The sequence below is a fragment of the Pipra filicauda genome, unplaced genomic scaffold, assembly GCF_003945595.2.
Source record: "Pipra filicauda isolate LSUMZ 115617 unplaced genomic scaffold, ASM394559v2 scaffold72_size3293161_pilon, whole genome shotgun sequence".
NCBI classification, from domain to species: domain Eukaryota; kingdom Metazoa; phylum Chordata; class Aves; order Passeriformes; family Pipridae; genus Pipra; species Pipra filicauda.
The window spans coordinates 608,468-623,215 of NW_024104898.1; the positions used below are offsets into that span (position 1 = coordinate 608,468).

General features: G+C 36.1%; 1 protein-coding gene across 3 annotated transcripts in view; it reads left to right on the forward strand.

Moving 5' to 3' along the window:
* The window catches only part of BIRC6 (baculoviral IAP repeat containing 6), a 171,858-nt gene that overhangs the window by 12,848 nt on the left and 144,262 nt on the right, over positions 1–14,748 (forward strand). For all 3 annotated transcript variants that reach the window (XM_027735004.2, XM_039389497.1, XM_027735005.2), the window contains exons 2-10: positions 2,528–2,709; positions 5,235–5,372; positions 5,785–5,978; positions 7,569–7,680; positions 8,945–9,027; positions 10,201–10,423; positions 10,521–10,681; positions 12,326–12,384; positions 13,075–14,469. In XM_027735004.2, coding sequence (XP_027590805.1) covers positions 2,528–2,709; positions 5,235–5,372; positions 5,785–5,978; positions 7,569–7,680; positions 8,945–9,027; positions 10,201–10,423; positions 10,521–10,681; positions 12,326–12,384; positions 13,075–14,469 — 2,547 coding nt within the window. The remainder of the gene's footprint in view (positions 1–2,527; positions 2,710–5,234; positions 5,373–5,784; positions 5,979–7,568; positions 7,681–8,944; positions 9,028–10,200; positions 10,424–10,520; positions 10,682–12,325; positions 12,385–13,074; positions 14,470–14,748) is intronic.

The window sequence follows — 14,748 nt, forward strand, 5'->3', positions numbered from 1 at the left end:
CCTGAGTTAGAAAGGACGCATCTGACAATACTTTGAGAATGATTTAGCTTTTCTAGGCATTTCTTTTACTGTGGTTACTTCTTAATGGTGACTTCTAAATTCTTCAGTTTCCTGGTTCTCAGTCTGCTACTATAATCATATGGCCAACCATAAGTAGACTGTTTTATAGTTTGTGACTATAGTTTGTGAACCACCTTGAAATGTATTTTGTGAACTTCAAAAATTAAACTCCTTTTTGCAAAACAGCTTGTCAGCAGCTCAGAGGCTACTCAAAGTGTAAACCAGTCAGTTGCAGAATGTGTTTCTCTGGGTTTTGGAACAATATTAAATATTGATTGAATAATTTCCTTGAAGCTCCATCGACTTAGCCTAAGGGAGCTTGATTTGGTTTTATGTGCTTCAAATAAAGTGCAGCTGTAAATAATTTTCTAGAGATAATTTGGCTGAAGTCTTTCTGTAAATGTAACCAACAAAGTATATACCAAGACAGTGAAAATCATAGCTGTTAGGCACAATTTCTTGTGCTGTAGTTATAACTTCTTGTTATAACTAAATATTATGCTGATTGGGCATGTTATCTGCCTCTTTAGTAATCTTCATTGGCTTCTAAGGATTTGGACTACTTACTTAGAGGATATTAGCCTTTTGCTGGTTTAGACATGAGATTTCACTGCAGAAATCATAAAATAAGAATGGTCTAGCCTGGAAAGCCACAAGGACTGGGGCTCCTACAAACTGCTGAATTCCTAGTCATAGGGCATGAGCAGCTTGACAGGAAATAAGGCAAGTGCAAAAGAAAGTGTTATGGTGTTGGCACTGCCAGAAAGGGTGAGCTGCTTTTCCCATTTTCTCTGGGAAAGAGGAGAAGTAGTGGGCTAAAGAAAGCATCCTGTAGTGATCCATCACTTGGATCACACTGGATAGACTGCAAACACCATCAGAATCTACTGAGGTTTCTAGTTTAGTGCATGAGATACCTTTCAGTTTATTTACATAACAGTTTCCACTGCGTTGTTGAAATTAATACTTTTAAAGATGTTACAACTTGTATTTGAATTTTTGTAAAACCTGTTATTTTCCTGTAGAATAACTTACTTCCTTGCCTGCAGCTGTGTTGTCTGTAGAAAGTCTCGTGTGAGGAACTCAAATGTATTGGCAAAAACGCAGTTAGAAACTAGTTGATTTGCCATTCAGAGAATGCTTTTCTGACGAGGAAGAACTAAAGACTTCACAACTGTCAAGTGATTCCAGAGCTCTTGAAGTGTTTCTGACTGTTATAGCAATGATTACAATTGCAGTATCCTTAATGCAGGCAAAGGGATATAGCCTGTGTTTTGAGATTATATGAGTCATTGTTTCAAAAATTTTGGTGAGAAGGGCACCAGAAAACTGTTCTTGACCTACATTTTTGATAGAGGATACCACAAATGTAATGTGGTCAGATTCATGTGCCCTATTATTTCCAGAAGTTTTTATTTCCATTTAACTATATCAAAACATGAAGAGGAGAGAATTACATAGCTGTCCTTACCTGGATATTTTACTGCATTCTAGCTACCGAAATGTTGATTTTTAATTATTTACAATAAAAATGGTATCCAGTGTCTGAGGAAGGATGAAAACAGGGACGGGACATGATTAATGCAAAATTTAATGGAATTCCTGTGCAACAAGAAGACATCTGTGTTGACAATCCAGCAATTTCAGCTTTGCCCTTTGGAGAATGTGTCCATATACTTATAACTTACATACAGTCCACTTCTATAGCCACAGGTTACACTTTATGTGAATTAAAGCAGGTGGCCTTCTATACAGGTAGCATATTACATGGATTGCAGTTTTACAATCCATCCAGCCTTAGACACATATATAATAATAATAATAGCATTAGTATTATTATTTCTGAGGATAATATCCATTGGCACAGCCTTTCCCTATTTATCTGCTGACAGTCTTCCTCCACCCCCAGCAGACTTCTCAAACCTGTTACTGATATCACGTGTGCAGCACTGAGCAGAAACAAGCTACCTTAGCGTCTCAAGGAACACATTAACATTGGTACATGTTACATGCTGTACTTATTTTTCAGAAGTTTGAGTACTGTTTTGCTTGATGAAATGGTGCCTTAGTGGTAGTTCAGCAACTGTGTCTTAGTTTTTGTGCTGATTTGTACAATTTAATTCTTATTATTGACTGTCAGCTAATATCAAGTGTACCAGGCATCTGCATTAGGCTTGAAAACACTAGTTTAGGCCTTGTGGTAGGAGCAGGACTTGAATAATGGCTTCCATTGTAGGAATAAAATGGTTGTAGTTGTTGATGGGGTGTACAGATTTTGGTAGTTTGTTTTTTAATGTAGGAAATAAAAGTTTGGTGAAAGTTGTGATAGCTGAAATGTTAGGTTTTTATCGTCTCAAGCCGTAAAGATCTTGGCAAAGTGTTACATTGCTTTCCAGAACAGGTATTAAAGGTCTTTTATATAAACTGTTTTCTAATTGGATCTTGCTTTTTGTCTTTCCCTTTCTAGCTAAACCAGGTGGACGGGTGAAATGTCAGTATATTTCTGCTGTGGATAAAGTGATCTTTGTGGATGATTATGCAGTAGGATGTAGGAAAGATCTCAATGGCATCTTACTGTTAGACACAGCTCTGCAAACGCCTGTTTCAAAACAAGATGATGTGGTTCAGCTTGAATTGCCAGTTACAGAGGTAAGATGTGGAGAGGGGAAAAAAAACCCCGAGGTATGTAAATAACTGTCAGAAATACTGAAACTAGACATTTGAAACCCCAAGTTTCTAGGGTAATATTAACAGCATGTAATGGAAAAGTTTCTTAGTTATTAGCTGTCATAAGACCATAGCTTTTTGCAGTTCCCTGTATCTCAAACAAGTAAGAGTGTGCCTCAAGAACACATTATTTCAGATGAAAGAACTTCTTAGTGACTAGAGATAAGGACATGTTTCCTGAGCTTTGTCTGTGCTTGAGTATGGAATCTATATACACTCCTAGCAGTCTGTTGGGTATCCTTGATTTTTTTTTTGGTTTGATTCAGTTTGATTTTTTGGTTAATTTTTTTTTGGTTGTTTTTTTTTTTTTTTTTTTTTGGTATAGGCTTTCAGGGAAAGGAAGACAATTAAAATCGGCTAATATGGTGTTTCTACACATGAAAAATTAGTGCTGGAATGTAAATTTTCTAGCTATGTCAGCTGGCCTAACAAAAGACTTTTCTCCCTGTAAACCTGGCTTCCCTTTTAGCTGTAATGTGATACTCCCTGGTTTGAACATTTAGTATCACTTCAAGAGAAGCTAATGTAGACATTTCTGCTTAGAGTGTAATGCTTAGGATTTTGTTGCATTTGTTTACCTTCAGCATTGTTGTAAAATATTTATGTACTCTTGGAATATTGAATAACAGGCACTTAGGGTACAAGAATGTGTGTTATATATGAGGTTTTTAACTACTGGTCTTGAGTAGGAGCAACAGCAATAGAATGTTGCTTCATAGAGGTCTCTGAAGAGAGCTTTCCAGGTTCCTCGGGCTTGCTACCACTGGCATCATTTTTACACCGTTATTGCGTTACTAAAGAAACTTGGTATGTGTGGCTGAGTGCGAAGAAACTGGCAGAGGTCAGGGTTTCCTTTCATAAGTTCTGCTGTCACTTGTTTGCAGTCTCACATGGTTCAGTACAACCTGTAAGTTTGTATCAGTTTTGACTAAAGATTCTTTTCTTCCGAAGAGTTTACAGATCCTTATTTCAAGGTTATAATACAGCACTTCTCTGTAAAGGTCCTTCTTGTTTAAAATAATTCGGAAATTACGGTTCAGTAGGAATAGATTTGGGAAGTTCATGGCCAAATCAGTGAGACAGGAAGCAAAACATTAGCTGTCTTCAGTTCTTTTAATTTTAAAGAGGAGGCAGCCCAGGCCTTGGAAAAATTTAGTAAATATTAAGCAAATATCATACAAACGCACCAGCCCATCTCTTTCACCTTAAAAAGGTCAGGAACTTTTATCCAAGCAAGAGTGGGGTTTTTTTGTTTGTCTCTAGAACTTTTCTGTGAATTTGTTAATTTAAGTAGTCTTTTAATATGTTTGATCTGCTGGTAATGCAATGCATCTTTATGCATTTTTAATTGGCAGCACTGAGAAGTTATGGAGCAACCTCTATGCTGTTTTCAAGTCCCCACAGAACACTGTAAATTTAGGAACTTCCACAATCTATCTCTTATTCTTCTGTCATCCGCAAGAAATTTGGAAAGTATGAGATGCCACAAGAATTGTAATTGTCTTTTTATTGAAATCTGAGAAACAGATACAGCCCTAGCTACGGGACTGGTTTGCCTTATTTCTGTCTTTCTTTCCCTGAACTCCTCAAGGGTATAACCAAGGGGCCATTTGATCCATTCTGTTTGGAACAGTTTGTGACTGGCTGGCTGTTGTCCTCAGGGAAATATTTCCCTGTGTTTGTAACTTGAAAAAAATTCCTATATTATTTTTCAGTAGTTAACCCACCTAACAGCAGATATAGAATACTCTGTGCTTTGCACATAAAGCATAACTTTAAATCTTACCTGTCAACACGAAGTTAGCAGACGGAGGGATAAGCTGGAAACGAATGAGACTTGGAAGAAAAAGTCTATAAATGGATGTTTATAGCATTCTTTTTTAGCTGCATTATTTCTGAGTTTTAGGAGTTTGTAGTTTCTAAACTAGCCTGGGTTTTTTCTGCCTCACTTTTCAGCTTCCTTGTATTAGCATTGTAAGTAATTTACCTCTAATTTTGTTGCAGTGTTGTTCCACTGTCATCTAGCTTTTTGAAGATACAAAGCTACTCAGGAAAATATCACTTTTTGTCACAGAAAAATGCTCTCACTTTTTGTCTGTAAAGCTGAATGAATCCTTTTGAAGAGAAAGCATTGAGCAATACATGTCTCCTTATTGCTTGTCTTTAATATGTCTTCAGTTATAGTTGTTTATATGATTGACTTGTTTAACATTTAGTAATATTGCCCTTGAGGGAGCTTGTAGTAATTACTGTCATTATTGCTGAAGTTTGTCTATTGATTGGCCTACAAAATGAAATTTGGAACTTTGGGTCTTTTATGGGAATTATTCTGATATAAGATATGATAAAGTAGGATATGACGAAGGTCATTTCCTGAAGTAATGACACAGGTGTAATTCCTGTCTGTAGTTGTGGATGCTAACTTTTCTCACACATCTGCATTTTAGGCTCAGCAGCTGTTATCTGCTTGCATAGAAAAAGTAGATGTTTCTAGCACAGAGGGATATGACTTGTTCATCACGCAACTGAAGGATGGTTTAAAAAATACCTCACATGAAACAGCAGCAAATCATAAAGTTGCAAAGGTAAGAAATTGTCTCTGTACTGTCTAAATGGATTCCCAAGTCTAATCTGTGTGTCTACCATTATTGAAACATACAAAATGTTTGATTTAGTGGTGGATTTTGTTTGAAGACAGTAGAAGATATTATGTTTCTTAGTTCCTCTGTATGAAGCTTCACTTGTTAGGAGAACAAACAAGGTTAGTTTCTTGCAGATAAAGTCAACTAATGAACCCAACTGAGTTTAAAATCTGAAATTACTGACTTTCCTTGCATTATGTATGTGTTGGTTTTGTCTGTCTGTTGCTGTATTACTTCTTGATATCATGGGAGCATGGAAGACATGCTTTTGTTTTTGGTTTTGACACTTTTGTGATCTGTTTGTTGTTTAGATGTTACAATTTTAAAACTCAAAACACTTCTTTTCTTAATTTAGTGGGCAACGGTTACGTTCCACCTTCCTCATCATGTTTTGAAGTCTGTCGCCAGTGCCATTGTAAATGAACTCAAGAAGATAAATCAAAATATTGCTGCCTTACCTGTAGCATCCTCTGTGATGGATAGGTTATCTTACCTCTTACCCAGCGCACGACCAGAACTTGGTGTGGGACCTGGTCGATCTGTGGACAGGTATATTAAGACAAAATAAGTGATTACTTTGACCCCTTATTTGTATCAGAATAAGCTCTTAGATGACTTTATTTGCCAAAGGAATTAGTCATGTTCTGTATTTTGTTGCTCTTATGCATACAGTTAATTAACTGTTTAATGCACAATGTACCATACATATTACTAAACTTAGCGAAGCCTTTATGGATGCCACAAGACTATTTGGGTTTCAACTTTATTGCCAGGCAAATTGAATTCACTTCACTCTTAAATCCAACATATACTTTTAGAAAGGTAACAATTGCAGCCTTAAATACAGCTTTGCAGAGCATATATATGCTACTTCAGGACCTGCTAGTCACCTGCTAAGTGTTTGGAGTCAGAGAAAATTTTACCTGAAGTTGTTGCTTCATCTCTTTCTAATCCAAGTTATAATGTATAAACAAGCAAGGAACCCATTATTTTAACCTTCATAAGCTAAGACTAATTAGAATAGTGATAAATCTTCTAAATCTATAAATTAATTCCTTCTTGAAAGTTTCTATGCAAATATTATTTTGCAAGCACATTATCATTTCTTACAACTCAAACAATTTACTGAAATTGATTTCATCTCTTACTTCCCCTTCCCAGGCCTCCAGGTCTACCTGTACCTTGCCATATTGTATTTTGATTAGAGCTCTCCAAGATCTGTCTCTTAAGGTGGTATAATGTCAAGTTAAGACAACCCTTATGTGGGTGTTGCTAGAATAGATTACTTCCTTGGCAGGAATATACCCATTCTCTTATAAAACAGCAAAAATCTTCTTAAACTGAGGGGCAGAAACATGAAATGAGGCACCTATCCGTCTAACTGCACTAGTTTTTGGAATGATACTGGAGAACAAAATTCTGTGAAGGGAAAAGAAAAACTGATGCTCATTTCTTATGTACTCTTGCAGACGAGGGACATACACTGAGTGAAGGTGGAAAAGAGAGGAACTTCTTTGCTCTGTAGCTGTTGAGTTGCAGAGGGGTTCATGTTTTGTGACTTAGTTTGCAATTTTTAAGTATTATAGTATGTGGTGAATGAGTAATGTTGGGGAGGTTTGTACCGTGTATTCAATTAAGCCTAAAGCCTAAAATATCACTTTAGAGTGTTTTTAAATGTGCATATTCGTATCTGTTCAACTAATACACCCAAATTTTTGCAGTAGTTGTCATATTAAAAAAAAAAAACAATTCTCTAGTTCTGTTGGGCTAGATTCTCCATCTGCCTTAGATGCAGTGTGGCTTTGGGTATCTAATGTTATTCTACAGTTAGACCAAATAGGCTACCTGGAATCTTATTTTATTAATCTTGCTTTTAAAGCCTGTAGATTGCTGTACTGCTTTTGGTCTTTTTCTGGGGTTGTACTTTGGGCACTCAAGTGAGGGAAGTTTATAACTTTTCAGTAATGGTTAATTATATTTTGAAATATAAGTTGTAGTTAATTATCTCTGGTATTTCTAACAGTTACTAAAACATTGAAAGTATCTCATAAACTAAATTAATTTCATAAATTAAAAAAAGTTTAATTTTTTATTTTTAAGTGTCAATTTTGGATAATGTAGAATTTTTCACCTTTCTAGGTCTTTGATGTATAGTGAAGCTAACAGACGGGAGACATTCACTTCATGGCCTCATGTGGGTTATCGGTGGGCACAGCCAGATCCTATGGCTCAAGCTGGGTTCTATCACCAGGTAAAAGGTTCAGTTGTTCTTAGTATTTGTTCCTGAGGTGAAGGTCTGAGGGGGCAGGGGAAAAAAGGTGTAGGTTCTTTGCTGGTTTTTTTTTTGATGGATTCCTTCAGTGATGCATAAACCATAAAAACTTTGTCATCCAGTGCTTTTTGCTTTTTAAGCTTCAGAGTTTTTTAATGCCTTGAGATTGCTTCTCTTTTTTGTACAGAGCACAGAAAACACTGTTCTGAATTTCAGCATATAAAACATCTCTAAATATCAGATTGATCTGAGTTAAACAACAATTATAGAGATGAAGTTGGTTATGTTGAATCTCTTTCTCCTTGTTAGATTGTTGAGTAAACATCCTTTTTATATTACAAGTAAAGCAAAAAAAACAATAAACTTGACATTGGAGTTCTCTAACCATACTTTCTTAGTAGAACTTACACTGTATTATAACAAACAAAGGTCCTAGATCACATTAAATTGTTAGGGTTAGTGAGTAAATACAACCTCAACACTTTATTCCACTACCTTTGCTTATTTCTGTTTTTCATTCTTTGAAATTATTTCTACTGTAAAAAAAATAATTATGGTGTGGATTTAGATAATGACAGGTGGGCAGTGCCTATCATTTGATAGCAATATTGTCTGCCTCACGTCAACTACGAAGCCTGATAGGTGCAAGTGGATAAAGTTTTTGGAGGATTTCTTAAACTTATACAGGAGGAGAAATGCAGGAAATTCATATATTGGAATTGCGTCTGCATATTCCCAAGCATGTCTTGAAACGAGATCATGAGAATGCTAAATGTTAGGAGATTGGAAATTTCCATTGTTTTTCCTCAGTTATTTCTGCTAGTAACAACTGTTCTTTGCATAGGAGTAATAGAGAATACTTTTATGTCCTAGGAGATTGGAAGGAATATTTTTTAACCTGTATTTATCCAAGCATGCAGAGGTACACTTATTCTGCTGCAGTTCTAACTTTTGAACCTTGTGAACTTTTTCCAAACTAAAAAAAGTCAGTTCTGTTCTATGTTGGTGGTTTTTATGCAGTTACTTGCATGGATGTTGGCTCTGAATCCCTTCTATAGTAATGTAGTGTATCCTTTTTTATTTAATGTGAAATACTGCCACTTGATAGTACATAATTTTGGCCTTTTATATGTTTGATGTGGTGCTTTACTATGTCACTAGCAGAAAAGTCTTGATCACTTAGTTAAAGTGTTCCATAGTACATAGATGTATAAATTTCAAGTGTTTCTTCTTATTTTCATAGCCTGCTTCATCAGGAGATGACAGAGCCATGTGCTTTACCTGTAGTGTGTGCTTGGTGTGCTGGGAACCTACAGATGAACCTTGGTAAGTTTAATGATGTTTGAAGTAGACGTAATTTTGTGCTGAAGAGGTTGGAAATCCTTGAAGGACAAAAATCAACATTATCTCGATGGGATTTCTGGTGAGTTTAGGGCATGTCATTGACGAGAATGGGTTTCCAAAATGATACCATGGAACAAATCACAAAATGGTTTGCAGTAGTAGGTCAAATTTCTGTATAATACTAAAGCCAAAAATGGTAGTTGGTTTTATTTCTTAATATTGATTTGCTCTTTGATTTCAAATTGTTCCGTGAAACAATTTGCAGGGATCTAAACTCAGTCTTCTATATGATTGTGACTAGATCACGTCTCTTTTCAAGTCCATAAACTCTAATGGCCTTGCAGTGCATATTTGCCTTTTATGTAAAGTTGCAACATCCACTGCTAGTTTCCCAAATTATAAAATTGTGCGTAGTGACAGAAATGCAGGAATTTGTATTGATTGGAGAGTTCTTAACATAGTTTTTGTCTTGATTATTTAGTAATTTATAATTGTTACTTGAACACATCAGATTCCTGACCTTTTGGAAACCTTTCCTTTATAATATTGTCTTCAAAGTCTTTGTCTACTCCTTTCCCTTGTGACATAACGTTTACAGACATTTTGTAATTATGTAATTGTTCTTTCATGTCTCTGCTTTAGTTGTATATTGAAATTAGTGCTTTCTTCATGCTTCTTCGTCAGTGTGTCATTCAGGACTGTTTTCAGTTTTCATTTTTGTAACTGTGAATGTAGAACTAAAGGTAAAACATTGCTTCTAAAGTTACTTATGATATCTTGCTCATAAAATTGGAATTCTAATGTACATTCTGTAGAATTTAATCTGTGCTTTACTTCATGAGGACATGATAGGCTCCTGCCTATAGAATAATTATGTTTGTTTAATGGACTACTTGTATTAATAGCACTGTGTGTAGATTCATCCATTTGAATATGAATGTGCATTGAGTGATCAAAGGCTTTAATACAGTCTGCTCTTGAGAATCAGCAGGGAAAGCTGTGTTAGTAGCTTCAGAAGTCTCTTGTGTGGTTGACTGCAATACAGTTCAAACAGTTCATTTTCAGCTTTACTTCTGGGGCTGAGCTTGTATGTGATGCGTGTATTTTTCACAGCAAGAAATCAATATTTGCTCTCTTTGTTTTTAATGCGAAAAGGTCTGAACATGAGAGACATTCCCCAAACTGCCCATTTGTCAAGGGTGAGCACACTCAGAATGTACCTCTTTCAGTCACACTGGCAACAAGTCCAGCACAATTTCCCTGCACAGATGGCACTGACAGAATAGCCTGCTTTGGATCTGGAAGTTGCCCTCATTTTCTAGCTGCTGCGACAAAACGAGGAAAGATCTGCATATGGGATGTTTCCAAACTTATGAAGGTATGCAATAAAAACAGTCAGTTTTTATTAATTATTTACTGATTAAGCATGTCTTGATTCAAATCAATTACCTCTTCTGTTTTCTGTTGTTTCTCAGGTCCACTTAAAATTTGAAATCAATGCATATGATCCAGCTATTGTGCAGCAACTTATGTTATCAGGAGAACAGAGCTCAGGGGTTGACTCAAGGAGACCAACACTAGCATGGTTAGAAGACTCATCTAGCTGCTCAGATATACCAAAATTAGAAGGAGACAGGTATGCCAATCTACAAAATTAGAAATACAAAATGCTGCTGTGTAAGTGGTAAATACCATTTAGTTGTTATGCTTTGTGAAACAAAAGATCGGTAAACTTTTTTTTCATGGACATAATATTTTTAGTCACTGTATGTCTGTACACAATTCAACATTTGAAAAACAGTAGTCTAAATTTCTATTTTTAAAGCCAGTTTCCTGCTATTCCAGTTTGTATACTCCTCTAGCAGAGACATTGCAGATCTCATTGCTGCCCTGTGCTAGTGTTTCAGAGGCAGGTTGAAAAGAGAAAGGAATATAAGTTTTGGATCAGTTTTTGGATTTTTATTTTAGTTACGAATTATCCATTTCAGACTTTGAAAGTAAAGGCTACTCATGGACTTCTGGAACACACTTTCCTCTGATTGCTTTTCCGTGATTTCTGCTTATATCATTCTGAAAACAAGTTATGTGGACGTGCTAGGAATTTATACTTCATTGTTTGCCTTTAATACATATGTACATAGTCTATAAACAATTAGACAGTGCTGTTCCAAGCTTTTGGATAAGCTAGAGAGTATGCCAGTCCTCAGAAAGAGTCACATGAGAAAAAATAGTATTCTTTCGTTTATGCTTCTTGCAGTCTCTTACTGGGAACTCCTTTCTCATATTGCCAAAACTCAAACAAAAGAGTGAATAATTGTTGAAAAATTCAGGATGGAAGGTATTTGGGGAAGTCTTGCTATTTTTCTGAATGTTTCTTCTTAAACTTTAGTATTACAGTGCTGCTTCATGCACAGGAAAGTAAATCTTTGAGTTTAAGCTTGGTGAGATATCTACAGTACTGCAGAGAAAATATGAAGCTCTTCTGAAGAGAGTATGTAGAAACATGGGCAACATCAGCAGGTGGGGCCTAATAGCTGCCTGGACTTCTGCTGTAGCTTTAGGGCTGTGAACTCTTTAAGAATTAAAGAATTAAACCAATTTTAAGAGCTGGATGAATGAAGGATAGTGCAATCATACTGCTCAGAACTAAGACCTTTTACTTCAAAGTATTCAATTCTCTCTGTCATGTTGTGAAGTTGATCAGGTTTGGACCAAAAAAGATCTGTTTCTTGGATGTGAGGACGAAGCATCCAGTTTGTTGAAATTTGAGAATCTGACTTGGTACTGTGAGTAGTTATACCTGAAGCTGCAAAGGCATTACTGTTCTTCCTGTGTGTAAGGAGCCTCTAATAGGAAATAATTTCTTATATTGGAAAAGCCAGATGCATAAATTATTAATATATTCTTAGAATTACTAAATGGCCTATTTCTCTTCAAGAGGTTTCTTGAACAGAATCCGCTTTTATCAAAAAAATGATTAATCTGGTAGTATTTTTAGAAGCACTACACTGGCTTTCATTTTAATTGCATTTATGTCTGAATTGTAGGAAATACAGTAGTAGAATGAGGCAAACAGAAAGCTGGTCTACTGTTTTGATAATGGAGGAAAAAAGTCTTTATGTTTTTAGTGTCTGTGATGAACTGATCAGTGGTTCTACGGTGCCAACTAAAGGAATGTCCAGTTATAATAAACATTGCTTTTTTACAATTTTTAAAAATAAATATAACCATGCAGTTACTGTATACATGGTGTCATTCATGCATTTATTTTTTTTTTCAGTGATGACCTACTGGAGGATTCAGACAGTGAAGAGCATTCCAGATCAGAATCTGTGACAGGTAGGTTATATCTGACCTATGTAGTAGTTTAGACATCAAAGGGGAAATTGTTCTTCTCAGGCTTTTAAAAAAGGTTTGTCAAAACCAATGGTATTGAATTCACCATATTAGAAAAAAGGAAAAGGATTTACTTTGAAAGCAATGCTAGTATTTAAGTCACTGTTTGTGTAGTGGAGAGATTACATACAGGAGGAAAGAAAAACCCTACTTTGTTGGTTAATAAATGTCTTATTTGACAACAGTCATTGCTTATCTTGCTGTCAATAAAGCACACAAATCGAGATGAAAGAACTTGCTTAGAACAGGAACAAATTACAGCTGTACAAAACCCTTTAAATTCAGGGGATTGCCAGAAAGAGTTCCTATATCTTGATTGTTTCTGTGGGGGTATGCACTTCAATAAAGTATTTCTCTTCCTGAATAAGTATTTCATATGGAAGCAGAACAGTGCTGTGCTTGGTGTTCTTGTGTCATTTTCTTAGAGGTTTAATCAGAAATTTTGATGGGGGGGAGGATTGCATGTTTATTTCCCATAATCCAGTTTAAGTCTTTGAGTAAGGATGATCAAGTGGGGAAAAAAAGAGCATGAGATGTAAAGATTTTTTTTTTTTTCAACAAACAGCAATATGTGCAATATTATTCCTTTTTTTTTTAAGCATACGTATTATGTTCAACATTTTTGCTTTAAAGGGCATACATCACAGAAAGAAACTATGGAAGTCAGCCTTGATATAACAGCTCTCAGCGTTCTTCAGCAACCTGAAAAACTTCAGTGGGAAATCGTTGCAAATGTTCTGGAAGACACGGTTAAGGATCTAGAAGAACTTGGAGCAAATCCCTGTTTGGCCAACTGTAAGAGTGAAAAGATGAAGGAAAAACATCTAGAACAACACAACATTCCCTTTCCTTGTTTATTAGCTGGAGGTCTATTAACATACAAATCACCTGCTACCTCTCCTGTTAGCAGTAACTCTCAGAGATCACTGGATGGTTTAAGTAGGACTCGAGGTGAGAGTGTCTCGGAACAGGGATCAACTGACAATGAATCCTGCACTAATTCAGAACTGAATTCCCCTCTAGTAAGGAGGACTTTGCCTGTATTGTTGCTATACAGCATTAAGGAATCTGATGAAAAAGCAGGAAAACTCTTTTCACAGATGAACAATATTATGAGTAAAAGTATACATGATGATGGTTTCACAGTTCCACAGATCATTGAAATGGAACTGGACAGTCAGGAACAATTGCTGTTACAGGATCCCCCTGTGACTTACATTCAGCAGTTTGCAGATGCTGCAGCCAACCTAACATCTCCGGACTCGGACAAGTGGAGCTCCATGGTTCCCAAGCCTGGGACTTTGGTTCAGTGCCTGCGTCTGCCAAAGTTTGCAGAGGAGGAGAACCTGTGTGTAGATTCAATCACACCTTGTGCAGATGGAGTTCATCTGTTAGTAGGACTGCGGACTTGTCCTGTCGAATCTCTGAGTGCAATAAATCAAGTAGAGGCCTTGAATAATTTAAATAAATTAAACTCGGCACTATGTAATAGAAGGAAGGGGGAACTAGAATCAAGTCTCGCTGTAGTGAATGGCACGAGTATTGATGTAATCCAGCATGAGTCACCAGCAGATGTACCAACTCCTTTAATAATTCAGCCTGAACAGAGAAGTGTTAGTGGTGGATACCTAGTGCTTTATAAGATGAATTACGCCACTAGAGTAGTTACTCTAGAGGAGGAACCAGTAAAAATCCAGCATATCAAAGACCCCCAAGACACAATTACCTCAATGATTTTGCTCCCACCAGACATATTGGATAATCGAGAGGACGACTGTGAGGAGCCTGTAGAGGAAATACAATTAACTTCTAAAAATGGCAGTGGGAGAGAAAGAAGATCTGAGATCTCTACTCTTGGACACCTGGTAATAACTACTCAGGGAGGATATGTAAAAATATTAGATCTTTCGAACTTTGAAATTCTAGCCAAAGTGGAGCCACCTAAAAAAGAGGGCACTGAGGAACCAGATATGTTTGTCTCTGTGATATACTGTTCGGGCACAGACAGATTATGTGCATGCACCAAAGGTAAGACTATTCTTTAATTTTTTTTTTAATTATTGATTTTACTGTATTTGGATTATATTATAGAATTTAGAACCAAAATTTCAGAACAGTAATAGGCAAATTTTATTGAGTTTACATAGAGTTTAATTCTGTTCTAGGAAGCATAGACTTGAGTTAATTCCTCACCTTAAATGTAGATTTTTATCTCTAGAATGGCAAGAATTCTTGCATGTGTCCAATGTATTGGTAAATTTGGCCTTGTGGAAGCACAGATTTTCTTAAGTCCAAAACAAATAAAAG